General features: G+C 35.6%; 1 protein-coding gene across 1 annotated transcript; it reads right to left on the minus strand.

Moving 5' to 3' along the window:
• LOC109228870 (cyprosin-like) lies at positions 5,354-12,563 on the minus strand. The gene is made up of 14 exons (XM_019394110.1): positions 12,412-12,563; positions 11,185-11,549; positions 11,034-11,094; positions 10,175-10,269; positions 9,994-10,106; positions 9,594-9,762; positions 9,465-9,504; positions 9,290-9,354; positions 8,426-8,539; positions 7,481-7,545; positions 7,076-7,229; positions 6,878-6,997; positions 6,449-6,537; positions 5,354-5,638 (listed from the first exon to the last, which is right to left on the minus strand). The coding sequence occupies exons 2-14, from the start codon at positions 11,539-11,541 to the stop codon at positions 5,554-5,556; spliced, it is 1,527 nt and encodes a 508-aa protein (XP_019249655.1). The 5' UTR covers positions 11,542-11,549; positions 12,412-12,563; the 3' UTR covers positions 5,354-5,553.

Here is a 26,948-nt window from a genome sequence, read left to right on the forward strand (position 1 = left end):
GAATTTGGCTTCAAATGGCGAAAAGTTAGAAACTTAAATGTTTGACCGAGAGTGGACTTTGTGGTTTTCAGGATTGGATTAGAGTTACGCGGGTTGGAGTAGGTCTGTGGTGTCATTTATGACTTGTGTGCAAAATTTGGGTCAATCGGGAGTGATTTGATAGGTTTCGGCATCGAATGTAGAAGTTAGAGGTTCTAAAGTTCTTTAGGCTTGAATCGATGCGTGATTCGTGGTTTTACCGTTGTTTGTTGTAATTTGAAGGCTCGACTAAGTTCGTGTTATGTTTTGAGACTTGTTGGTATATTTGGTTGAGGTCCCGGGGGCCTCCGGTGAGTTTCGGATGATTAACGGGTTGGAATTTGGACTTGGAAGAAGGCTGAAGCTGCAGATTTTCTGGTGTCTGGTTTCCTTCTTCGCGTTCGCGAAGAGTATTTGGAGGCAGGTGAGTACTTTTTCTTCGCGTTCGCATATGGGGAACCGCATGCGAAGGTCTGGAAAGATGGTGTATCGCGAACGCGAGAAGGGGGTCATGTTTGCGAAGAAGAGGGGAGCAGACTAGGACCCCACGCATTTGGTCTATGCGTTCGCAAAGCTTGGGGTCAGTAAGGCATCGCGTTCGCGAGTGGTACATCGCGTTCGCGTAGGAGACTTTTGGGCGGCATATTGATTTGTGCTACACGAGAAGAGGGTCGCGTTCGTGAAGAAGGGTCACCTGGGCAGACTTAAATATTTCAAAAATGAGGGTTTGAGTTCATAACACACATTTGTTTGGGAGCTCGGCGGGAGGCGGTTCTTGAGAGATTTCAAGGGAGTGATTGGGTAAGTGATTCTTACTTAGTTTTGGTTAAATTGCATGTTTATGTCTTTGATTTCATCATTTAATTAGTGATTTGGGGTGAAAAATTGAGGAAAATGGAAAAAAGTTCTTAGGCCAAATTTTGGGGATTTGATTGAGATTTTGGTTCGGATTTGAGTAATTTTGGTATGGGTGGACTCGTGGTTTAATGAGTGTTCGGATTTTGTGACTTTTATTAGATTTCGAGATGTGGGGCCGGGGGGGGGGGGGGGGGGGGGNGAGACTTGGGCTTTGGGGCCGGCTTTTGAGTTGACTTTTTGACTTTTGATCAAGAGCTTAGTATTTCTTATGGAGTTGATTCCTTTAGCTCGTGTTGATTGTATCGAACTGTTTTGTGGCTAGATTTGAGGCATTCGAAGGCCGTTTAGCGAGGCAAGGGCTTATCAGAGTAGGGATTTGCACAGTTTGAGGTAAGTAACACTTCTAAACTTGGTTCTGAGGGTATAAAGCCCCGAATTACGTGTTATGCGATTGATGTTAGGGTGACGCGCATGCTAGGTGATGGATGTGTGGGAGTGCACCGTGTAAATTATGAATTAGAGGGTGTTTGGATTGGCTTATAAAAAGTGGCTTTTAAGCTAAAAGCCAAAAGCCATAAGTTGGTAATACCCAACTTTTGGCTTTTGGCTTATTTTTGTAATTTTTATGCCTAAAAGTAAGTGCTTTTAAGCACTTTTTATCATTGTCAAACACCACACAAACTAAAAAAGTGCTTAAAAGCCAATAATCACTTAAAATAAGCCAATCCAAACACCCTCTTAGTCGATTTCATGGAATCGTGTAGCTACCTTAACTGAACACTTTTGCCGCACTCCATGTGTTAGAGCACTTGAGCTATAATTTATGCTAGAAATCATGTACTTAGTCATATTCATCATTCATATCATATCTCAGTCTCTATTATTGTACATTGTCATATCTCGTATCATTGATTAGGGTGCTTAGTATGAGCGTCGTGAGCCCGAGAGACTGGAGAGATTAATGATGGAGTGAGGCGGAGGGCCTTATTGTGAGTGATAATTAAGGGATCGGGTTGCACGCCGCAACATGCTTTTATTTATTTATGCCTGGATCTGGCTTATTATAGCGCTTGGACTGAAGGAGCCCCTCCGGAGCCTGCACCCCCACAGTGAGCGCAGTGGATATTATATTGGGATGGAGTTCCCTGGGTATGGAGTTGCCCTATATATTCATATTTGGGATGGAGTTCCCTGGGTATGGAGTTGCCCTATACATTTATATTTGGGATGGAGTTCCCTGGGCTGGACCTGCCCCGTACAGTACTGAGTGATTGAGTACTCTAAGAGTATGAGTACGTGAGACTTCCACTGTAGTGTACCACATACAACATGTACAGTGGCCTGTAGATATAGAAATGTCATATCCCTCATATCATTCAGAGTTGATCTGTCTCACTTGTAATGAGTTTTTATCTGTTCAACTTGAAAATAGGCCTACATTTCTGTATTGTTATTTCTATATTGAACTGTACATGCTGAGCTCGTCACTACTTTCAGTTCAGAGGTTAGATTTGTTACTTATTGAGTTGGGTGTACTCACGCTACTCCCTGCACCTCGTGTGCAGATCCAGGTGCTTCCGGTCACGCGGTTGCTGATTTGCAAAGACCAGACCTTCGGAGATCATCGAGGTAGCTGCTTGGCGTCTGCAAACTTTGACTCTCCTCCCTTATCTTGCAGTTTATTTTTTTTTTTCAGTTTTACTTTCCAGACAGTGTTCCAGACTATGTTTCCATGTATGTAATCAGTGACACCCCGGTTTTGGGGTGAGTTTATGTATTGAGTTATGATTTTCTATCATGTTTTAAGAGAATTCTCCTTTATTTAAACTGTTTTTGTTTTTTTTTATGATTCAAAGTGTCGGCAAATGCTGGGATATGTTGGCTTGCCTAGTACTATGTCAGGCGCCATCACGACGGGTTGGTTTTAGGTCGTGACATTATACGCGAACCCGATTAACCTTATGCGTTCACGATGAACAACTCACTGAACCTTCGCGAGCGCGTCTTCATCTTCGCGAATGCGTAGGGTAAAATTCCAGTGACCCCTGAAGACCCTACGCGAACGCGTAGAAGAAAACCAGACCTGTAGAAAACCAGTAGCTTCAGCAATCCTAAAGGTTCCGAAATGCGCCGAACATAGTCCGAATTGCACCCAAGGCCCCCGAGACCTCAACCACACATACCAACAAATCCTAAAACATCATACGAACTCGCTCGAAGCGCCAAATCACATCAAACAACACTAGAAGCACAAATCGCGCATCGATTCAAGCCTAATGAACTTATGAACTTCCGAATTTCAAAACTACTGCTGATTCATACCAAAACAACTCCGATTGACTTTAAATTTTGCACCCAAGTCATAAATGACATGACAGACCTATTCCAACTTCCGGAATCGAAATCTGACCTCGCTATCAATAAAGTCAAATCCGAGTCAAACTTCCCAACCTTCCAAACCTTCAACTTTCCAACTTTCGCCAATTCATGCCGAAACGACCTACGAACCTCCTAATCAACATCCGGACATTCTTCTAAGTCCAAAATTATCATACAGAGCTATTGGAACCGTCAAAACTCCATTCCGGAGTTGTTTACACAAAAATCAAACTACGGTCAACTCTATCAACTTAAGACTCCAACTTAGGAACTATGTATCCCATTTCATTCCGAAACTCACCCGAAACCAAAACCAAACACCCCGGCAAGTCACATAATCACAATATAACATAGAGGAGGCAATAAATAGGGGATTAGGGCTAAAATACTCAAAAGGACCGGCCGAGTCGTTACAATAACTCACTAAATTAAGCATAAAACTTAAGTTTGTGCTAGATTCTAAGGTTGTCCAACGGGACGGGTCGAGACGAGACCAAATAATCGGGACGGGACGGGTCGAGACGAGACCAAATAATCGGGACGGGACGGAATTTAATCGGGATGGTGGCGGGACGGGATAAACGGGAGGCCCATCCCATCCCACTAACAAACGGGATGGGACGGGACGGTTCGTGGGTCTTAAGTGTGCCTTTTTTTTAAAAAAACAATTAATTATTTAAGCTTTAAATTTGGCAACGGCTAATTTTTTATAAATACCCACGGTTATTTTTTCAAAAATTGACAATGACTAAGTGTTTAAAGTTTGTAACGGCTAATTTTTTGACACATTTAATAAACTTACAACTTAATAAATAAAGAAACTAAGTAAAGAATTACAAAATATTAAAACAAAGGCTTGTAACGAAATATTTTAGTAATTATAATAGACTTGTACTTATCTAATATAATTTTAAGCTATAAAGTAATTAAGTAAGAGTGTAAGACAATTCATAAAAAAATTCAAGGCTTAAAGCCTTTTATTTACTAATAGAACTTTCAAATTTCACATACAAATACAAGTCTTTTGAAGAGCACCTAATCTACTCAGTCACCTTCTAGGAAGGGTTCTGTTTGAACTAGGCCTCTTAGCAGCAAATTACAAATTATCATATTAATATTTGTAAGCTCCTATATAGCTTCGTTGTAACTTATCTATAATTTCTCTCGGACATTGTTCTGGAATTGGCAATGTTGATTGATGTTCCATGAGTTTCATGAGTTTCATGTTGTCATCGCTCCCAGTGCTAAGTATCCCATTGTATTCTTCTTCTTCCCTAGTGGTTAAGTTTTCAAAATCAAGATTTCTTTTTCCTGAATTAATCCAATCTCTGAATAAGACAGATATCTCTAGCTTGTCATCCGCTAATGAATGTCCGTTTATAGCCGTTGGCAACGACTGATTTTGCAAAGAATATCGTAACCCAACGGCTCTTTTTCAAAAACAAAAAAAAAACGCAGGCTGGCAGGACGGGACGGGACGTTAACGGGCCGGCCCACCGAGACGAAATGGGCAGCTCATGTCCCATTGACTATGGGCTCTCCCGTTTAAGACTAAGTGGGCCGGGACGGGTCTGCGCGACCCGTAGGACAGCCATAGGCTAGACTAACCTACCTGCCAATGAACCAAGTACTCAAAACTTTTACAAGTTATAGTTCTCACTTATGCCATTTTTGGACAACTGACTTGTATTTGGTGAAATGTAAAATGCTTTCCATGAAAGCTGTTCATTGTAAAAGAATATTCTAAATCGTTTTGGTGTTTTTGTATTTTAGGTAAGTAACTAATTAATAGTAGTATGCAAAGAATAAGACAGAGATCCTATATTGGTGATAATTTCGAGTACTAAAGATTGACAATGTTATTTTCATGTTTGCTGAAGCAAGACATATAACAAAGATAAAATAATTGCAGAGTTTTCCCCATTCGGTGTAAACTTTTTCCTCTGGAAAACATTTTCATCAATTTAAAGCAAAACCATAACTGAAATTATTTCATCCGCCTAAGAAAACATTTAACTTCAAACAGAAAACACCCTAAATCATCAGTTATGTTTTCACCTTATACCAAATATGAACCAAATTAATGCACAATAAACAATATCAAAATTAAGCAGAAATTATGAAACACAAGCAATTACGTAATTGTTATTACACAACAGCTGTTAGTGTTTAAATTCAGTAAAAAGATTTAAGCTCAGTTATTTATTTACAAGTGCAGACATATTAAAGGAAAACAATTGTCTCATCTGAAATAACGTGATATGTAAAGAGGGTCAACACAGAGATAAACAGAGGCGCTCAAGCAGCCTCAGCAAAACCAACTCTCGAATTGCCATAGTCAAACACAGTGTGGTAGCGACCCATGAAAACATCTCCCAAGATCCTGCACCACGACATTCAATGAGCTAATTTATCAAATAACTAGCTTCTATCAGATGTATCAAAGTCAAATGAACCAGTATCCATAAATAGATTTAACTATTTAAGCATAATTATATGTATACTAATATTCCAAGTCACCAGGGTTCTTGAGTATAGAAGAACATCATATAAATGATTAGTCAACTTTTTATGGCATGCATAACGAACAATACAAAGCGTAAAGCATGGATGGGTTGCCATGGGGAGGTTGCCTCGTCCCGAGGCGAATCGCAGGAGAGCCCCTATGTTAACTTCTGAAACATTGTTATCCAAAACTCCCATCCAGTTTCGAGTCCGAATATTATGTAGATACTCAGCGCTGAGAATAGTTTGGAAAGACCTTTTGCAGAGCAGCAATTTGAAAGAATAATACTTGCATTATAGCGCTAGACTAAGAAGTTTCCAATAGATGCTTGAAGAGAATGGTTTACATTGAGGTAATTAAAAGAAATAATTCCCCCGTACGGTACGGACTTTAAGGAAAAAAGAAAGACAAACCTTTTAAACTTGTGGTCTAAACAAGCCCCTTTTTTGTGGCTATAAATCATCTCATTAAGGGTAAAGTAAGATGTTTAAAGTTAAATTGTTCCCAAATATAGAAAGGTATCATTCTTTTCGGGATAGACAAAAAATAAAGTGCATCGCATAAATTGCGACAGAGGAAGTACAACTAATTTTCTTTGAGGTGATTCATAGAAAGCTGCTTATTGTGGCATCAATCAACCATTCTAGTGAGTAGTGAGAGCACAGAGCAAAAGGAAGAGAGGCTTACCAAAGGGGTCCACGAGGAGGAGGCACATCTAAAGCTGTAAATCCACTGATGCACTGTGCAACAGGCCCCTCCCCAACTTGAAGGACATACTGCTCGACACACACAAAAAAAAGAATGTTATTCATCTGCATATTTGCGCTTTGTCAATGTGATGTCTTATGCTAAATATTTGTCAAAGAGTGTTCTATTTTGAGACCTATATACAAAACTCGAACAGTAAAAAGCCTTCATCCTAGCGTTAAATCAAACTCGGAAAAGCATCAGTTGGTTCAATGATAGACAAAACAAGGAAATTTAAAGATTGCTCATTCTTCCTGAAAACAATTGGCTGAATTAACTATCTATGAGACACTTGTTGATAACGAAGATGCTGTGAAGCAACTATCTAAAATGAAAGAATCCGTATCAGTAAATCGAATGAATAATTACCTGCTGTGGCGTCAGATCAAATGTTTTATTACCAATGGTAAAGGAAACATTAGGCATGGAAGCAAGGCTGCTGCAGTCAACTGCAGATTCTCCCATTGGACTGGGCAATCGGTCACAAAGCTGCAGTTGGAATTACTAAAGCCTTGAGATCCCAATTAACCAACAATCACTTTGCATAATGCATAAAATCTACCTCACCTGATTAACATAGTCGTAGATGCTATCTGCAGTTTCATTTCGTCTCATTTGGTTTTGCATCCATACCACAGCCATCTCACAAACCCTGCACATCTCATCACCCAAGCCATTCGAAGCCCCATTGTGTTTGTCCACCACACTCTCAATGATCATGCTGGCACATAGAATTAAACATTAATAATTAGTCCAGTAATACACCAATGAAGTCAAGGACAAATGTGTTGAAACAGGCAGCAAGCTGAACCTGCAGCAACTTAAGTAACAATAAATTGTTCACTTTTTCTCTAACAGTAATCACTAGAGAAAGATGGTGATGGATTGATGAGAGAATGTGTATACTTGACCATTTCTGATTACAATCATTTCAAATGCAAACTGTTGAACTGCAGATATGTTTAACCTCACCTAACATCCCGACTACCATCAGAAGAGCATAGACCAATTTGTGAGCAGATCTTTTGAGGCGCTGCCTGTAAAGCATAGGCAGGAAAACCAGCACTCAGATCCTAATACCAAAATGCAGTAAGGTGCTTAAAAATTAATAACTTGACAGTTTGGCGCCTGGTGAAGAGATTTGGATGCAATATATATATATATATATATATATATATATATATATATATATAAAGAGGATTCCTCCTGATTTGGCATTCACCAAAAGGTGCAAGTAGCACGCATTGAGGATGAAATGAGAGAACGCCGCTTGAGATGGTTTGGTCATGCCTTGTGTTGTCCTACAGAGGCACCGGTGCTTAGGTGTGGAACTATGATGAGCGAGGTTTTGAAAAGGGACGAGATAGACTTAAAATCAAATGGAAAGAAGTCGTCTCGAAAGACATATAAATCCTTGGAATCAAAACTTAGCTAAAGATAGGGTACAACGGAAGAATAAGATCCATACATGTGATATCTCCTAGTTTGGAATAGTTTCAGACTTTTGGAGAACTTTTTTTGATAACTGCTTTTAGAGAACTTTCAATATCATTATTATTATTACTATAACTTAATTTTCACTTTTTCTATTTGGTATAATGATGATATGAGTTAAGCTTAAATGAATAAGTGAGGAATCATATCACCGACCCCAACTTGTTTCGAACAATATTTCTTAAAGAGCCATATGTGGATACACAATAAGCCGACACCGCTTGAAAATAGTGCAACCTAAACATTAATTGACATGGTGATGTTACAAGCCTTGCATCTCCAGAAACCCAAACCCGTGTAAGGGCCGAAACTATGACAATACGCTGACCCTACCTGTGCGAAACCTGCTGATACAATGCTCGGCCTCGTATGCAATTACATTTCTGTAGAAAAATTATAGAAAGAAATTAGCTGATGTGATACCTTTGATTCTAGTAGATCCAATATGGTTTTTCCATATTCAGTAACTAATGACTTGCACTCCTGGCTGACGACTCCTGAAGCTCCAATCGCATGATTAATTTGAGTAATAATGGTCTGAAAAAATATGAATGACGAACATTTGTTTATTTTGAAGCATGCCGAAAGAGAATTTATTACAGACATAAGCAAGAAATCAACATGCATCAAGAATTCAATGCCTTAAGCTGAACATCAATACAGCCATGGAGCAACTAAGCTAATAAGTCAGATGGTCCCAAAACTCCTATTGCCATGGTACTACATAAATGCCCAAAAACTTAATGTACTTGATCAGGTCACTACGCCCATACGCTTTGAATACCTTCATCCAGTAAAGAAGTGTGTATGGTAGAAGAAATAAAAAAAAGAGAAAAAATAAAAAGAGGGCGTGTCCAGATGTGAGAATACACCTCCTGGAATTTTTTAAAGCTCTTTGGAACACAGCAGTCAATATCATTCGGGAATTCTAGGACTACATTAGATGTAAAGACCATGCCTTTATTTGTAATGTTCAACTCGGTTACTGGTTTGACCAGCGTTAGCAGGTCCAAAAGAAACTTGAGGAAATCGTACTAGCCATTGACACTCTAAATAGAAGCAATCAGAAAATGAAGAAAATATTAAGACAGATTTTACACACAACCAAATTTGATAATTCAGGTTTAGGCATGGAAGCAAGGCTGCTGCAGTTTGCTCATCAAAAAAATGTTGCAGTTCTTTTAGCTGTGCATGTTATCTGCTCAACATTTAATGTGAAGACAAATATAATTCGTAAGTGTGGTTCTGATTCCTATTGATCATATTTTCAACAAGCAAGATACATACCGTTGGTCCTGCCAATAAGGATGTTCCAGAATCTGCAATTGCTGAACAACCACCAGAACAAAACCCTGGAGAAAACAGAATATTAACTTCACAGACTACAAGAAGGAATTTGATCTGAAAATTCAGAATCATTAATATTCACAGGCAACAACATGACCAATAAATCAAGAAATACCAGTTGTTTCACCACCGACAAGCACGTCACCCATATCAAACTGAGAACAGGACATACTATAATCAGTCCAAACAAAAGCATACAGCATAGGTGCAGATAAATTTTTAGAAGACAAATTAGAAAATCCACCTGCCAGTAGCCTTTGTGAGTTACCGGAACATATGTATGTTTACCCTTGAAATGGTTGGGATCAACTCCACCGAAAACAAGTTCACCCCCTTCTTCCTCTTGAGCATTCCGATTGAACCAGAATGAGAATACAGGTTTCTTAACAAGACCTTGATTTACCATATTGTACCTAGAGAGTATATCATTTCAGGACTTGGTGAATCAAGCAAGACTAGAGTTTAGAAGGACATAACAGATCAAAAGAAGTAAATGGGAACTAACCATGAAATTGAGGACATAAAAAAGAAAATCTAGCAAACTTGAAACAGAAATCTATGGAAATCACCTTGAAACTAAAAATTATATTAATAAATATTTTCCGAAACAAAAAAAAAATATCATAAATATATGAATAGCATACCAGACGGGGACGGATTTCCCCACAGATATCTCTTGAAATCCAAGACCAAGAATACCATCAAACTTGGCTGCCAAAAAGGTGATGCCTGGTTCTCGAGTTGCCTCGATAAAATCCTACTCCAAAAGGAAGGTTAAGAAAGAACTCACGGAGTTGACGCAAAACGCTTCAGTTCAATATTTACCTGATCTTTGACAATAAGATCACCAACTTTCACATTGTCGTTGCTAAAGTATCCAGAAATAGATCCAGTTCCATAGCGAATTGCAGCAGATGTGCCTGTATCAAGAATAAATTGATTGATAATATGAAAAAACTACTTTCATGCGTTCACAAGAATAAGTAGCCAACAAGAAAAGAGCTTCGTCTTCGCTTCTAATACACTATCAACAATTGCAAAGCTTAGTCTTGAATACTTATAGTCTCTCCCCGAGAGATGATTATCACCTGTCCGCCTATGTAACAGCGATATTTTATAATTAATCCTATTAGGACATGTCACAGGGCAAGCATTTGATTTTCTTGCAGTATTTAATGGTTTTCCATTCACCAACTTTTTTATGGTACATGGTGTCTCGCAAGCTCCCTTTTTTAAATATAGGCGGAAACTCAGACTAACTGTATTAGTGTCTGAGCAATGCTAAAAGAAAAGCATTTGAGAGAAATCCTCTCCTAGAACTTCGGCATGCTATATCATGCAGTTAATTGTGAGTAAAATATAGGCACAACAATTTTATGCACATACAATTTACATGCACATCCACAGCATTCAAATTTGACTTTTCTTTGTTTTTGGCATTAAAATTCGTTTGATATTCCCAAGAGACAATATTTTGATGACACCTCAGCCTAACAGAATTGTTGATCAGGTCAATTTACAAACTTAAAGATGACTTTTATTATCAGTAAAACCTTCATTAAATGAAAAGAAATTACAGCACACGCTCAATCAACAAATAAACAAAAATCGCATATTGGACTCTAGTGGCAGTAAGGATAATGTGAAACAGACTAGAAAAGTGAAAAACTAGCATCTATATTACCATTCTTTTTGTAGGTACTGGAATGACTGGACTTGTACTTGGGGTGTAAATAACAAGCAAGCTGCATCAGATTAAATTAACATAAGTCTTCTCGTCAAGATATGGAAACAAACATTTGCATCAGCGATAACAACAGTATATGGCTACTCACTGAAAAGTAACATCTTGCAGAGGGCACCCAAAGATTAGAACTTCCGGTATCAAAGATCACAGTGAACTTTTGAGGTGGTGACCCAATGCAAATCTCACCAAAATACTGAGCATCCAAGTAGTTCTTTAGTGCAATAATATCAGTATCTGAATCTCCTATATTTCCGCCAAGATGATAAGTTCTTGCAGAATTTGCTCCATTAGAATCAATACCCCCAAAAGCCTGGTTGATCTGATCCAATTTCCTCTTTTTAATTCCAATTCTGATCAGTCCATCATTTGATACCGAAAACACCATAGGGGATAAAAGAAGCAACAAGCATAGTGCACTTAAACAGGCTCCATATCTAGTACCCATGCTTAGCACTGCATGACACATGATAACTAGTTAATTACTCTTCAACTGTCACACATTCTCCTTTGTCATTTACGGGTCTAAAACTAAGTAAGGATAACAGAACATTAATGTCAAAAATGTTTTCTCTTTTAAATGACTTTCCAGAACAAGCTCAAGTTAAAGCATGTTACTCCATATTGAGCTGAAAACAAAAAAAAAAAAAAATATAGTGACACGCGACAATACCTCAAAATCTGGCAGACTACAGAAAACATAGATAACAAAGATATAGACAGTTTCACTTCCGACCACAATCTTTTCTAGATTGCTGAGGATATCCAAAAAATAGATAATATATATGCTGACAGCCCACTCGAGGAACCCTACCAAGGAGGGGGCATGAGGGACAGAGATATCAAAATTTTATTGGACAAAATTGAAGCTCTAAGTGAGCATAATTTGACATCAACTTAGTAGGTTAAAGAAGCAAATAGCCCACAACATAAAAAAGCTTATCTGCAATGTCACAAATATTTACAAAACAATTAATCTTCTAGTGTTCAAACAACAGGTAACAGAATGATAAGCATCTCATTTCAATTTTGCTTCTTAAAATCATCCTACCCACATTAATATATTAGACACAATGCACAAGTACAAGGCTTTTTACAGAAGCATGAGTTTCAGCAGCAAAAATTTAAAGATTTCCCCCAAAAATTGAATCTTTATATTATTATCTCAACTGGGTCAACAGAAAAATAAATAAATTTTTGTCCGATCACCTCAAATTGATCAAGAAAAGGTCAAAAGAGAAACTAGATCGTAATTATAACTTTGTAATTGGAAATATACTATGTAATACAGATTAATTAAGATGATAATGAAGCTTACCAGAGGATCGATACAGGAGAAACAGGAAGAAAGTTAGGTTTTCAGGAGAAGCCTAAATTGAGTGACAGCAGGAAAGGAAAGTCAACTTATAGAAGTTTGCTTAACCACTTGGGTTACTCACTTTGGCCGAGGCACGATATTTATTGTATTGAATTAATCCAAATATCTACCCGTCATAAATTGACAAAATAATGGAATAATGAAATCTTACCCACTATATGCTACTACATCCAAATTAAAACTCGCAATTATTAGGAAGTAGGCGCAAGGAAAGGAAAAGAGAATCTTAAAAAAATAAAGGGGGGGGGGGGGGGTGTGGGGGTGTGGGGGTTGGAGGGGTTAGAGGATTTTTTTTTCTTTTCAGACTGAAGAATCACATGAAAGGAGGAATGACTAAAATATGAATTTGTGAAAATTCTGTTATTTTTTTGCTTTTTCTTCAAAAAATTTATTAGTCAGGAGGAAAGTGTGAATTAAAAATCAGTACCGCTAACTAATGTACTTAGGAAGAATATTAACCTACCTTCTATTGTATTATAGTATGTCTTTTTAGATATACTAGTTTTTACCATACGCGCGTTGCGCGTGTATGCTGTCTCAGTGAGATTTTTTTTTTTAAAAAATATCATATAAAAATTATATTTAAAACATGTTTAAGTTATAAAAAAGTATAAGTTCCTAAAATTAATGAATATCTATCTTATATAGCTAACTCAATAAATAGAAGAAATTATGTCCTATAGAAGTTCTTAATCATCATGCAATATATTCAATTTCACAAGCTATTATGATTCCTCTTTAGTTTCAGCAAAAAACCATCTTGAAGATTTTAGAATTTCTCTGAAATATTTTCAGAAAACTATTCTCAAGTTCATTCGAGAAGACACAAACATAGTTAGCTATATTTTTATTTTAATTTATTAATTTGAATAAAACATAAATTGAAAAAATCTTTTCATCTCTTTAGAGATTTGGGAACGAAGAGGTTGGTACGATGAATCATGAAAAAAAATTAATAAATGACAATTTAAAGTATAAAAATAACTAATGTCAAGTAATTTTATAATAAATAAATAAATAATAATTAATAGTAACTCATTTAGAATACAGTTAGTTTTTTACTTTTTTATCCTTATTTAGCGCTTTTACCAAATCTGGGTCTTAACACTGAAATTAATAGAATTAGATTTTTTTTCTTTCTAATATGGTATTTGAAAGATCTAATTATTTATTATTAATATAATGAAAATAATTTATTGTTGAGTTTCAAATTCTTAATATTTCAATGTAATCATTATTTTATCAACTAAGGGTCTCATCAAAAAATAATTAATGACTATTTTGTCTAGTGTGAAATCTATTTTTAAAGGGAAAAAAAAGCAAAAAATATTTTGTCAAGGACATTTATGCTTTTATTATAGTATAAATATAGATAAAGAATAGTTTTACTTGGAAATTTATGTTGAAGTATATATTGTTATAGATATCTTATTATCCTCTCAATTTTGTTTACCAAATTGATGAACCGCTTTTAATTTTAAATTTTTGGGATTCAAAAGTTCAGAACTGAAATATTATCGACTACAATGGCCAGTTGCCTATAAAGTAGAAAGAGATGACGAATAAAAACAAGGGGGAATTACGCTCCTTGTCACTTGGCCCAACAGTCCATCAAAAAGTGGCCCACGTTTGAAGCCCTTATCTGATATGGCCCAGGTTGTACACAATCTAAAAATTATTTTTCACCAGTTAGCCCACCCTATTTTTTTTCTTTTCTTCGTTCTTCTTCTTCTTCCTCTTTCACGACTTTGCACCCCAAAGTTTCTCTATCATTATATATATTCTTCAATTCTCTTCCAGATTCAAAGTTGATAGGCTGTCTTGAGCTTCTGAAAGCTCGCCTCACACTCATCTTACCATCTGAACTGGGCGCCCTTCTAGGTCAATCTGGTCATCGGGGCTGCAGTAGACGAAAATCCCTCCACGAACCGACGCTAATAACCTGCTAACCCCAAGAAACTCCGAATCTTGGTCGCTGAAGCTGGTCGAGGCCAATTCTTGACTGCCTCAATCTTCTTCGGGTCCACCTGAATACCCTCTGCTGATACAATATGACCCAGAAATGCAACCGAACTCAACCAGAACTCGCACTTCGAAAACTTAGCATATAACTGACTATCTTTCAGAGTCTAAAGAACCACTATGAGGTGCTGCTCGTGCTCTTCCTGGCTGCGGGAGTACACCAGAATGTCATCAATAAAGACTATCACGAATAAGTCTACATATGGACTGAACACTCGGTTCATCAACTCTATAAATGCTGTTGGGGCATTGGTCAACCCAAATGACATGACTATAAACTCATAGTGCCCATACCGAGTGCGGAATGCTGTCTTAGGGACATCGGACGCCCTAATCCTCAGCTGATGGTAGCCAGATCTCAAGTCTATCTTTGNCAACTGCTACACCTATATACATGGTGTATTACTAACATTTTCACTACTGTACTTATACATTTTTATACACTTTTATACAACTATATATATATATATATATATATATATATATATATATATATATATATATATATATATATATATATATATATATATATNTATATATATATATATATATACCTCTTTGTATAAAAGTGTATAAGCATCTCTGACGAATTTTTTGTACGATTTTCACTTGCAATTCTTGATTAAGACTATTCCAAATCTCCATTAAATGACTTCAAACTTTATATACAGTCTACTTAGACTAATTTTAATAAGTTCAAACAAGACCACTCCAAATTTCTCATAAAATCATATTCAAAAACTAACAATATTAGCATTAAAGAATATGAGGTTTTAGATTTCTCGCGTCCGTTTGTGAATTTTCTTAGTTGTGATAGGTATGTAGAAACTTGAGGAAAAAGGAGAATGGAAATATTTCACGCTTGAAGATATATAGAATAAAAAAACTGGAAAAAAATTCAGATCTAAGCTTATTAATATTTGGCTACACACTTGCAAACTTGTAAGTGGGCTAAAATAATGCAAGGTCAACTTATGGAGTGCATTATTATGTAATTTTGTCGGGGGAATTACGCTCCTTGTCACTTGGCCCAACAGTCCATCAAAAAGTGGCCCACGTTTGAAGCCCTTACCTGATATGGCCCAGGTTGTACATAATCTGAAAATTATTTTTCACCAGTTAGCCCACCCTATTTTTTTCTTTTCTTCGTTCTTCTTCTTCTTCTTCCTCTTTCACGACTTTGCACCCCAAAGTTTCTCTATCATTATATATATTCTTCAATTCTCCTTCCAGATTCAAAGTTGATAATCACTATTAAGATGAGAAGAAAAAATACCACTTAAGAGAATTATTATTTTTGGAGTCACCATTAAAGGTCATTCGAAGCTTCAATTTGAGAAATTGAATTTTTCGATTTTGTTAGTTGTTTGGATTGGGTGTTGGCCCAATTGATTGGGATCGTCAAGGGAAGTTCAAAACTCAAATTTGAAGTGATTTGGAGCAGATTTGAGTTAGATTTGAGTTGAATTCAGAAATTGAATTTTTCGATTTTGTTAGTTGTTTGGATTGGGTGTTGGCCCAATTGATTGGGATCGTCAAGGGAAGTTCAAAACTCAAATTTGAAGTGATTTGGAGCAGATTTGAGGTAGATTTGAGTTGAATATCAGAAGATGCCCAAAGAAGAAGAATAACCAGTGAAGCTCCATTAATAGGATTCATTTGTATAATAGTGTATAATATTGTATAAGTAATGTATAATAGTGTATAAACACATCTTATACATTATTTTATACAAGGCTGATACATTATTTACAAGTATTCGGTGGATTTCTCACATTTCTTCTACTTCAACTGCTACACCTATATACATGGTATATCACTAATATTTTCACTACTGTGCTTATACATTTTTATATATACATTTTTATACAATTATATATATATATATANAGATATATATATATATATATATATATATATATATATATATATATATATAAGAGGTATATATATATATATATACCTCTTTGTATAAGAGTGTATAATATTGTATAAAAGTGTATAAGCATCTCTGACGAGTTTTTTATACGATTTTCACTTGCAATTCTTGATTAAGACTATTCCAAATCTCCACTAAATGACTTCAAACTTTGTATACAGTCTACTTAGACTAATTTTAATAAGTTCAAACAAGACCACTCCAAATTTCTCATAAAATCATATTCAATAACTAACAAGATTAGCATTAAAGAAGATGAGGTTTTAGATTTCTCGCGTCTGTTTGTGAATTTTCTTAGTTGTGATAGGTATGTAGAAACTTGAGGAAAAAGGAGAATGGAAATATTTCACGCTTGAAGATATATAGAATAAAAAAGCTGGAAAAAAATTCAAATCTAAGCTTATTAATATTTGGCTATACATTCGTAAACTTGTAAGTGGGCTAAAATAATGCAAGATCAACTTATGGAGTGCATTATTATGTAATTTTGTCTAAAAACAATTTGGTTTGCACTGTAGAGAAACGTATAACAAATCACCTCTAAAAATAGCATTTTTTCCCTAAATAATATGGAGTTGTATATTAGTTGCGGCAAATATGATGAAAAGAGAAAAATTTGGTGTTACGTAGGTAATATAGTTATGTTATACTATTTAAATAAAGAAAGGATTAATATAAAGCAAAAAATCTTCATCGATTTTAAAGTCCTTATACGAAAAGATTTAACAATTAATACTTTCGTTAATTTTAAAGTTTAAATATTGGGTGATTAACTAAATGACCTTTTTGTCTAGTCTGAACTTTATTTTTAAAGGGTAAAAAAGGCGAACGACATTTCGCTAAGGGCCTTCGTGCTTTTAATATAACTAGTCTTAGGGTACGCGCGTTGCGCGTGAACCCAGTGTCTGCTAAAATTTAAATAATCACATAAATATAATTTAAAATATATTTGAGTTCTAAAGTCAAAATTAAAAAAGAGTTTAAGTTGTTTAAATTGATGAAAATTGATCCGATTCAGCTAATTAAATAAATAAAGGAAGTAAGTCTGCCCAAGTCTGTGGATGCCTTGTTATAATTTCGTCATATATGTGGCAAATCTAGTGTTACTTTTTGCATAGGCACTGTTTTTCTATTAAGAAATTATTTAAATATTTATAAATATCTAATTGTGAACTATTGTATATTAACTTGAAATTACGATAGGAACCCATAAATTTCAAGTCCTAGATTTGCCTCTATAAATGAGTTTAATATTTGCTTTAGAAGTCTGATAAAGTAGCATAATTTATTAACTTGTATTAACGTCGTCGCTGATAGTATGTAAAAAACATGAAAAATAGTGCGGACAAAGTCTTAAACCCTTTTTGTGCATGTTGAAACTGCTTCGGATGAAAACTGTTTCAAGCTCCTCATATTGCTAGCGTCACTCTGGTGTGGAGCCAGCATGTCACACACGGATTCGGCCGAATCCAAAAGCGTTGGTTCAAACCCTGTATTTATCTTAAAAAATTTATTGAATATGTAAAAGTTATTAGTTTAAAACCTAGTAACTTAAAAAGATTAGAGTGAACTCATAAGCTATAAATCTTGACTCTGCCTTGGCGTCACTGCAATACACGCATGCATCCCAAAGTTGTTACTTTGTGGCTTGTGATTCTCTGATATCTTAAAAGAAGTTTCAGATTGGTGTTTCTCAATCAACTTGTCGTTCCTACATTCTTGACCCATTAATGAATGTAAATATGGGAAATATTTGCTTTAGTGTTGAGTGCCTAGAAATCTGAGAGAAATTATGAAGTCAATAAAGTTAAAAGGCATGTAACAAACAAATACTATAAAAAAACAGAGTGTAAAACTGTTAAAAATCTATAACATGAAGTTGATTGATTTGAAAATTTATCATGGCAGAATTCATACCTTTTCCAATAAATTAGAAATATAGGAAGTTTTGTCATACAATTGATCCGCATACCCTATTTCTCACAAACCCTTCTCCCATGCTTTCTTGTTGGACGGCAAATTGAGTTGAATATAAACTTCTTAGGGTTTCCTACGGAGTTCAAAAAAAGAATGATAATCAAAATTTAATTGATTTCAAATTCCTAAAATTATAATAAATGACTATTTCTAAATATTAGGGAAAAATCAAATGACTATTTTATCCACCGTGTATTATACTTTAAAAGGATAAAAAAGGCGAACGACATTTCGCTAAGGGCGTTCGTGCTTTTAATATAGTATAGATATAGATATATATATATATAGATAGATATAGATATAAAAAGTTATACAATGCACTTCAAATTTAGCCCTCAAGTATATACTATTGTGGCATTCATTCCCTTTGTCAACTTATTCCCTAGTTATAACTTAGGGAAATCTACGTAATATAGTTGTCACTTATAATAATAGCCGATAAATATATATTTTTTATATAAATTATACATAATTAATGTATACTTTTTATATTTGGCAAGAAATTGTAATTCTTTTAGGCTGACCGGCCTAATGTGCTAAAAACCTTATTTGGACGGGATCAATTGTTGTCTATAAAGGCCCACGACATAGGTTGATTATAGAGATTTTTTTCTTTCCGTACAATATTTGAAACTTATTTATCAAAATTGTCCTAGTTTTGTATATTACCCCGTCCTAAACAATGATTACTTATAAATTATATACAATCCATTATTAGTGTCTTAAACTAGGGGGTTTAGTTACACCTTTTTCCTTTTTTTTCTCCTCTCCTCTTTCCCTATTCTCTGCCGCCTCTCTTCATATATAATCCATTATTAGTGCCTTAAATTAGAGTATTCAGTTACACTCTTTTCATTGTTTCTCTCCTCTCCTCTTTCCCATAATGCCTTAACTGTAGTATTTAAGAATCACTTCCTCTATACATAGACGATAATGAAAGGAATGAATCACAAATAAGGTTTGGCTTTTCTGAAACAGAGGAAAAGTCGAAAGAATTTGTTTTAAATACTCAAAAATACTCTTGTATCCTAAATTATTCCCACGAATTAATGTAAGTGTGATGACCCGATTGGTCATCTAGAGTTTTAGAACCTAATTATGTATTCCGAAGCTTCAAATACCTTATTTTAGCCTTCCTCGATTTGCATGCGCAGTCCGGGTATTTTCCGGCAAGCTTTTATATTAAAAATTGATAAAATATGACATTTTGCCTTAAAAATCCATTTGAGCTGACTTCGGTCAATGTTTTGAGCAAACGGATCCGGTCCATATTTTGACGGTCCCGGTGGGTCCGTATCGTGATTTGGGACTTGGGCGTATGCCCGGAATCGAATTCGGAGGTCCCTACCTCTAGTTATAATGTTTTGTTGAAAAATTGAAGTTTGAAGGCTTAATGAATCTAAAAGTTTGACAAATGTTTGACTTTATTGATATCTGGTCCGTATTTAGTTTCGGAACCCGGTATAGGTTCATTACTTTATTTATGACTTGTTTGTCAAATTTGGTGAGAAACAGAGTTGGTTTGACGTGATTCGGACGTCCGGTGGTTAATATTGGTTCATGAATTTTCTTAAAAATTTCATTTGATTTGGTATCCGATTCATAGTTTTAGGTGTTATTTTGGCGATTTGATCATGCGAGCAAGTTCGTATGATATTTTTTCACTTGTGTGCATATTTGGTTTGGAGTCCTGAGGGCTAGGGTGAGTTTCAGATAGGCTACGGAGTGGTTTGAACTTAGAAAACACAGCTAGTGTTCTTCAGTTTCTGGTGCAGGCCTCAGACCTCGCAATTGCGAGGTCTGGCATCGCATTTGCGATGTAGCAGAATCTCTGTTAGGTTCGCATTTGCGAGCTACTCCATCGCATTCGCGAAGAGTAGCTGGGGCACCTCAGGTTGGCATTTGCGAACAAGACTTCGCTTTTGCGAAGTGGGACTGGGGGGACTTGGTCGCATTTGCGATCATTTTGGTTCCTTTTAGATTTCTTTATTGTACAAGTTCCCTTTTGGTTCAGTTTGGTATTTATTGATCATAAATACTTAAATTATTTACTATTGTTGATATTGCTGAGATAAGGAAGAATTTTGTGTTGTGGGATCGGATTGCGCGCCACAACAATCTATATGTTTCTATTACTCGAGCTGTGTTGGCATTCCGGTATTTGATTGAACTGTTAAAGATTGGTGTTTTTGGTCTATACTGGTTTATTCTTGAGGCTGTGGTTGTCATTTCTAATTACCTATTTAATTCTGTTCAGTATTCCTATTATGCCGTCATTATTTTATATATTGCGTACAAGTTATAGAGTATGTGACCCACCTTAGTCTCGTCACTACTTCGTCGAGTTTAGGCTCGGCACTTACTAGTACACAGGGTCAGTTGTACTGATACTACACTCTGCACACTGTGCAGATTTTAGAGTCGGTCCCAGCTGCGGATATTTGCTGCCCGGATCGGACATTGGCGGAGATTTGAGGTACGGCTGTTCAGCGCCCGCAGCTCCTGGAGTCCCCATCCTCTTTCTTTTTAGCTGTATATTTTATTCAAATAACCTTGTACTTGTTCAGACTCTTATATGTATTATTCTAGAAGCTTGTGCACTTGTGGCACCAGGTTTAGTGAATTGTAGTAGACGTTTGCCTGGGTTAGCTTCCGCATTTATACTTAGAACATATCTGTTATTTCAGTTCGTTATTAACGTTAGCATCTAAACTGTTAAAAGAAGTAAATTGTTCTAACGTTTGTTTTCCTAGCAAGTGAAATGTTAGGCGCCATCACGACCCCGCCGGTGGAAATTTCAGGTCGTGACATTATCTATATCTATATCTATCTATTATCTATTACTATGTTAAAGGCACGAACGCCTTAGCGAAATGTCGTTCGCCTTTTTTTTTTAATCATTTTAAAATATATTTCGTACTGGACAAACTTATAATTTGAATTACAATCCTAATTTTTAGGACTTTAAAATCAACTAAAATTTTGTTTATTTAACTTTTCCTTATTGAACTAGGTAGAAAAACCCTAATATTTAGTCCTTCAAAATCAATTAAGAGTTTTACCTTATATAAATTTTCTTAGAAACTACTATAAGTTAGTTAAGTTATACGAGTCGGAAACACAATGAATTTAATAACACAAAAGATCCAAAGTTTACATATGATTTGTTTATTATAAATGAAATTCTTATTGCATAAAGTTATAATTATAGTCGAATATTCTTAAGGAGTTGAATTAACAAAAAGACTAAGAGTCCGCTTGAATTGGCTTATTTTAAGTGCTTTTAAGTCAAAATATCTTTTAAACCATTTTATAGTGTTTGAATAAAGTAAAAAAAAAAAAAAAAACTCTTAAGCACTTATTTTTAAGCTAAAATGACAAAAACAAGCCAAAAGCCAAAAGTTAGAATTCCTAACTTATGATTGAAAAGCTATTTTGGTTTAAAAGTCACTTAGAATAAGACCATCCAAACAGGCTCTAAGTTACTTATTTAATATTGAGAGCAAATAATTAAATCTTTGAATTAATTAATTAGCAAAAGAATTCTATTCAATTTTTTTCCAAATTTATCATATAAGTGAAAATTATTTGACAAGTTAAAAAACTCTTAAGGTAAATATATTGGTTTTCATAAAAAGCGTACTAGCGGTGAAAGAAATAAAAACTAAAGCAGAATCGATTATAGTATAAATTTAAAAGTCAAATCGGTAAAAATATAAATCTGAAGCAATAAGAATAAAATAGTATAAGACAAAATTTATTATAAATGAGTTGTCATTTCACTATTTTCTTGCATTCAGTAAAAAATGACAATGGTTAGTATTAAAATATTAATTCAACATTCGTCATTCGTTAAACTTTACATTGTCATTATCAATCGTATAGGATGTATACTGCCAACCTTTTTATTCTCAGATTCTTAAAAGACTAAAAGATTCATTTTTTAATTTATGTTATTTGACAAATTTATAAGAATTATGATAAAGGTATTTTTTTATATTGGATAAATAACAATAATTTTTGTAAGATATTTCATCATAAGTCCTCATAAATCACAATAATGCATTTGTAAATATTTATGAGGTAAGATTCTTCATTTTTTTTAATCAAAAGAATTTTCATTTATCGAGATAGCTACATGGAAACAACTATCATTTCGGGATTTTTTTTGGACTTATATTTTACAATTTTATTTAATTTAAACAAATTATAACACTTAAGTAATATTCTTAAAATTGTATATTTATTGCTATGAATACACGCACAAAGTGCAATTATTGTACTACGTAATACACAGAATGTTCGCTCTAGCCAAAACTTTTCGAATATAAAGAAGTTTCCGATATTAGTCTGCTTCCAAAATGTTAACAAATACAAAGGGAGAATTGTTAAAGGAATTAAAGATTTTACCTTTCCATTGTCACGCCCGTTACGTTCCTTGAACTTAGGGTGCAGGTTCGTCCAGGCACTTGAGAGTACTCTTCGTGACCCAGAATTTTGGCAGAATAGCTTAAATGGCACCTGTACTTCACCTATCTTGTCATGCCGGTCCCCAAAGTTAGACATTTGCCAACTGAACACTTATACTCATTCAAAACGTGAATAATAAACGCTTATCCAACGTAGCTGCCAGTGCGTGTATGACAATCGCATACACGTAGGACGCCACGTTAATAATTAGAAGACCACGTAGGCTCCAAGTCACACACCATGGCCAAATAGGATTAAAAATCGGCCCAAGATTATTTAACCCCCAAACCCACATTTGCCCCTTATTTTATAATTAACCGCGTAGTTAGGGCTTAGATAGTATCGAACAACAGTGAGTGTCTCCTCTCTTCTCTTCTGTGATTTCTCTGATGAGGTTATTCTTCACTTTCCGACTTCAGTTCTTTCTCGATTACCAAACTGGCTGATAAAGACTCCCCAAACTTGCTGAAAATTACTCCCACTGAGAGACAACATTCTCAAGCTTGTCAAATTACCCAAAAACTGTGGAATCAAACCAGAAAACTATTCCCACCAAGGTCAAGTATCCCCAATGAAGCAAGATTCATTATACTCTCAGGAACTTCACCGGTTAAGGTACTGTTAGCCAATCTAAACTCAATGATCCTAATAGCATGAGGAGCATTGACAGATGACCCATTACAGAAAAATGATGCAGGGACCACCCCAGATAGTTGATTTCGCGATAGCGAAATTACTTGTAAACTAGAAATTGAACCAATTGCAGCGGGGATTAATCCCTGCAGATTATTATCACCAGTGCTTAAGTGTATTAATGAGGATATGTGGGCTTGAAATTGATTCGGGATGTTGTTAGAGATTACCTAGATCTGGAAACTTTGCACATTATAGCTGCGACAATTTTCTAATGGAGGTTTGAATTGGAATGGCGGCAGTAGCTTATTTGTTGGAGGAGAAGCAGAAAAAATCGACTTTTAAAACAAAAGGAGATGGCAAAAATTGATGGGCAACGAAGAATCATAGGAAAATAAAATTATATTTTTTCACTGTTGAAGCTAACAAACAAAGAAGAAGGCATCGGATTTGCTAAATTTAGCTTCTATATTGTTCAACAATGGAGAATAAGGTAGAAAGAAGAAGATGGTTGTTAAATAGGCTAATTTATTACCTTTTAGGGCTTTTTTAAATATCTTCACGCCCCTTACAAGCGTGTGAATCACGCACTGAAGCCACATATGACACATAGGATAAGCCACGTTGGATAAGCGTTTATTATTCACGTTTTGAATGAGTATAAGTGTTCAGTTGACAAATGTCTAACTTTGGGGACCGGCATGACAAAGTGGGCAAAGTACAGGTGCCATTTAGGCTATTCTGCCCAGAATTTTATTTTATCATCAATCTTATTTTTGTTAACGTTTTCTTTTTCTTATTGTAAATAGATCTCTTTATCTTTCTCATATTTCTAGAAAAAGTGATTCGATTGATGAGATTGGTATAAAATCGATCATATCTAAGAAGCAGGTTAGTTTTAAATTTTTTTTTCTTTTCATGTCTCTGCAAGTCCACTAATACATGGATTATACATTATAGTTATGTTTTAGGCTTTTTAGGGCCAAAATCCACCTAACTTGAACAATCAGAATCCAAATTCAAATGTGGGCCAAGTCTTTTTTATTATTCATGGGCCTATACCATCGTTAGTAAGCTTGAACAAGAATGCAAAACAAATATCCAAAGTCATCCGCATTACTTAGACCTCTTTATAATAGTATCTTTATATAACAACCATTCACTATAAAAACTAAACTTTTTCGAAATCGATTTTTATGTTATGTTATAATATATGTCCTAGTGGGGAGCACGGAAGAGGAGAGCAGAGGACATGTAGGGAGTGTTATAAGAAGGCAAGGAGAGAGGCGAAGATCGCGGTCACGACGGCTAAGACTGCGGCTTTTGAACCATTGTATGAGAATCTTGGGGATAAAGGAGGGGATAGGAAGCTGTACAAGTTAGTCAAGATTAGGGAGAGCAAGGCTCGGGACCTGGATCGAGTGAGGTACATCAAAGACGAAGATGGTACGGTATTGGTGGAAGAGGTGTGTATCAGGCGTAGATGGCAGGAGTATTTCCATAGACTCTTGAATGAGGAAGAGGATAGGAACATTGTGCTGGGTGAGTTGGAGAACTCAGAGAGTCGGGGAGATTTTTTGTAGGCGTATTAAGTGTGAGGAGGTTGATGTGGCAATACGTAAGATGAGCAGGGGTAAGGCGACTGGGCCTGACGAGATCCCGGTGGAATTTTGGAAAAAAGCGGGTAGGGTAGGCTTGGAGTGGCTTACCAACTTGTTTAACGTCATTTTCAGGACGAAGAAGATGCCCGAAGATTGGCGGTGGAGTTTGATGATTCCGTTGTATAAAAACAAAGGTGATATCCAAAACTGCAACAACTATAGGGGTATCAAGCTATTGAGTCACACTATAAAAATTTGGGAGAAGGTGGTGGAGAGGAGAGTGGGGACATGTGTATCAATCACTAAGAACCAGTTTATGTCGGGATGGTCAACTACAGAAGTCATTCACCTGGTGAGACGATTAGTGGAGCAGTATATGGAGAGGAAAAATGACTTGCACATGGTGTTCATTGACCTTGAGAAGGCTTATGACAAACCCCGAGGGAAGTTGTCACGATCCAAAAATCCACTAGTCGTGATGGCACCTAACTCGACCCACTAGGTAAGCCAACTAACAGTCAATATAATCCAAATGAGATTTATAAGAAAACAGTGAAGAATTATCGGAACATTTATACAATAGCCCAAGGACTGGTAGTACAAATCATGAGCTTCTAAGACTTAAAATTTAAAAGAAAAAAGCTGGTACGAATAAATCGTCATATGTTTGAAGTTTACATAAATATATTAGCAAAATCTATAGCTACCAAGGACAAGTGGTGGCTATAATCGGAACGCAGGTACATCTTTAATGCCAGCTCCCACCATACACAGCGGCTCTAGCTCCAAAATCTGCACGCAAGGTGCAGAAGTGTAGTATGAGTACAACCGACCCCATGTACCCAGTAAGTATATTGTCTAACCTCGTTGAAGTAGTAACGAGGATTTTTAGTTAAAAGATTCTCACTGTTATAACCCGTGCAGTAGACTAGCAATAGAAACAGTTCTAGAACATAACAGATTAGAGTACAAGAATACAACAACGCGAGCCAATAAATGATTACTAGAAGAAATCACAGTAGTAAATTCATAACTTTCATGGTGTGAGAAATGTACTCAAGATATCAAATCAAATGGCACGCAACACTCTTCGTGTATTTATCTCATCCTCACCAAATATATGAGTATAGGTCAAATCAATATGAGTATAGTTATTTCTTCCTCACCGAGCATACGTATAACAGTACCAACCAGGTGAAAGAAATACCAATAATAATAACGATAAAGTGGAAGAGACACAGGAAGCAATAACGAGCAATGCATATGGGCAACCGTAATAGACTAGATAGAAAGCATAAAAGTAATGATAACATTTAAGATAGAGGAACATAAATTTACTAGCTAACATGGTAGAAGGCTTAATTGTAGATATAACAGCCATGAAGGAAAGCATGATATTTATAAGCTAAACAAATAGAAGGCATGAGTAACTAACATGGTAGAAGGCTTATACGAAAGTGCAACAAATGAGAAACAACACAGATGTAGATATGACAAACAAGAAGGAAAGCATGATATTTGCAAGTTAAACAGATAGAAGGCATGGATAACACAACAACAATTGAGATAGAGGACAAAGACAACACAACAACGACAAGTCACATAGAATATAGGTGCAATAGTAACAACTCAAGATAAAGACATGAATGTATACACAAGAAAAATATATTACCACATAATGCACGTCTCTGGCCCTCTCCTGCACGGAAATACCCTTCGTCCATAAACACATGATAATATAAAAATATGGTAATGTAAATAAAATGGCACGGCATCACCCTTCGTGCTTTTACTCTCATCCTCACATGATAGTGTTAATAAAATGGCACGGCATC

The sequence above is a fragment of the Nicotiana attenuata genome, chromosome 7, assembly GCF_001879085.1.
Source record: "Nicotiana attenuata strain UT chromosome 7, NIATTr2, whole genome shotgun sequence".
In the NCBI taxonomy this organism is placed as follows: domain Eukaryota; kingdom Viridiplantae; phylum Streptophyta; class Magnoliopsida; order Solanales; family Solanaceae; genus Nicotiana; species Nicotiana attenuata.